Below are 1,461 nucleotides of genomic sequence, written 5' to 3'. Positions count from 1 at the left end.
AAGCATTTATGGGATTTGGATCCGATTTGGACCCAATGTGTACTTTTTGTAAAACTAATGAAGAAAAGCTTATTCATCTTTTTGGGATTACAGTTATACCTAAATATTCTGGTAACATGTGAATAAAACTTTTAAGAGCTGATATTCTGTTTGGGATGGAGAAATGTTCTCAAAACAGAATTTTTATGTTAGAATTTTTTATTATTTATGGTAAAAATCAGATTAACACCTCCAAATATTTACAACAAAAACCTAATTTCCACATTCTATTATTAATATCTACATAGAATCCTTAAAATGTAGTTGAAATGCTGAATCCAAATCCCTTAAATAATTATTATAACCCTCCAGCAAAGATCAGATTTAATTTGAAAGTTTTTAAATAACTGTTCTGTTCTGTATAGCCCTTTGTTGTTGTGTTTGTTTGTAATTAATAATGTTCCACTCCGTTAATTTGTTCTTTTTAGCAATAAAAGCACTGGGGTGTGCTGCTTAAACGCTCCGGGGGGAAACGGTTACCAAATGCACCGAATCATCATCAGATGGTTCCGGATCCGTCAGGATCCATCAGACACGGCTCTCCGCTGGAGGCGCTGGGCCGAACCGAACCATCTGGACCCGTGCCTCCGCGGAGCAGCGGGGGCGGAACCAGGGAGCGGTTAAAGAGGTGCGGGCGGAGAGCCGGAGCCATTTGACCGCTGCGCCGCTGAGGGATGGGGCTGCTGTCCGGACTGGTTCCGCTGCTCCGCCTCTACCTGTGCGGGATCCGGGTTCTGCTCTACCAGATGTTCCACCGAACCTTTGAGATGCCAGGTCAGAACCTCCCGGTCCCACTGGGCTCAGGAGACAGATGTTGGTGCTTCCGGGACCAGAACCAGCCTGTCCTCCTTCTCTGCAGAACTGCCCAGACAGGACGGAAGGGTTGCCATAGTGACGGGCGGAACCAGAGGAATGGGCTTTGAGACTGCCCGCCAGCTGGCTGCTCTGGGCATGCACGTCATCATAGGTAGGTCCATCAGAACCTTCTGGTCCGGGTCAGAACCAGAGGGTCCAGCAGCCAACCAGCCTGTCTGATCTGCTTCACCTGCAGCCGGAAACCAGGCAGCAGAGGGCGCCATGGCAACCAGGACCATCAACCGGGAATGTGGGGACACCAGAGGTGCCCTGTCCTACCGTCTGACTGTCCACCTGTCCTACTGTCCAGCTGTCTGGCTGTTAACCTGTCTGACTGTCCACCTGTCCTACTGTCTACCTGTCCTACTGTCCACCTGTCTGTTTGTCCACCTGTCTGACTGTCCACCTGTCCACTGGTCTTACCGTCCACTTGTCCTACCTTCCACCTTTCTGTTTGTCCACCTGTCCTTCTGTCTACCGGTCTGACTGTCCACCTGTCCTACTGTCCAGCTGTCTGGCTGTTAACCTGTCTGACTGTCCACCTGTCCTACTGTCTACCTGTCCTAC

At 49.3% G+C, this 1,461-nt stretch overlaps 1 protein-coding gene across 1 annotated transcript in view; it reads left to right on the top strand.

The window, feature by feature from the left end:
* Window positions 1-467: 467 nt before the first annotated feature.
* LOC107104578 (dehydrogenase/reductase SDR family member on chromosome X-like) overlaps window positions 468-1,461 on the top strand; it is a 6,749-nt gene continuing 5,755 nt past the window's right edge. The window contains exons 1-3 of the mRNA XM_015404595.1: window positions 468-813; window positions 899-1,006; window positions 1,091-1,159. Coding sequence (XP_015260081.1) covers window positions 714-813; window positions 899-1,006; window positions 1,091-1,159 — 277 coding nt within the window. The 5' untranslated portion in view covers window positions 468-713. The remainder of the gene's footprint in view (window positions 814-898; window positions 1,007-1,090; window positions 1,160-1,461) is intronic.

This window comes from Cyprinodon variegatus, unplaced genomic scaffold (assembly GCF_000732505.1).
Source record: "Cyprinodon variegatus isolate N-32 unplaced genomic scaffold, C_variegatus-1.0 Scaffold1802, whole genome shotgun sequence".
In the NCBI taxonomy this organism is placed as follows: Eukaryota; Metazoa; Chordata; class Actinopteri; order Cyprinodontiformes; family Cyprinodontidae; genus Cyprinodon; species Cyprinodon variegatus.
This window is presented reverse-complemented; position numbering and strand designations above follow the sequence as displayed.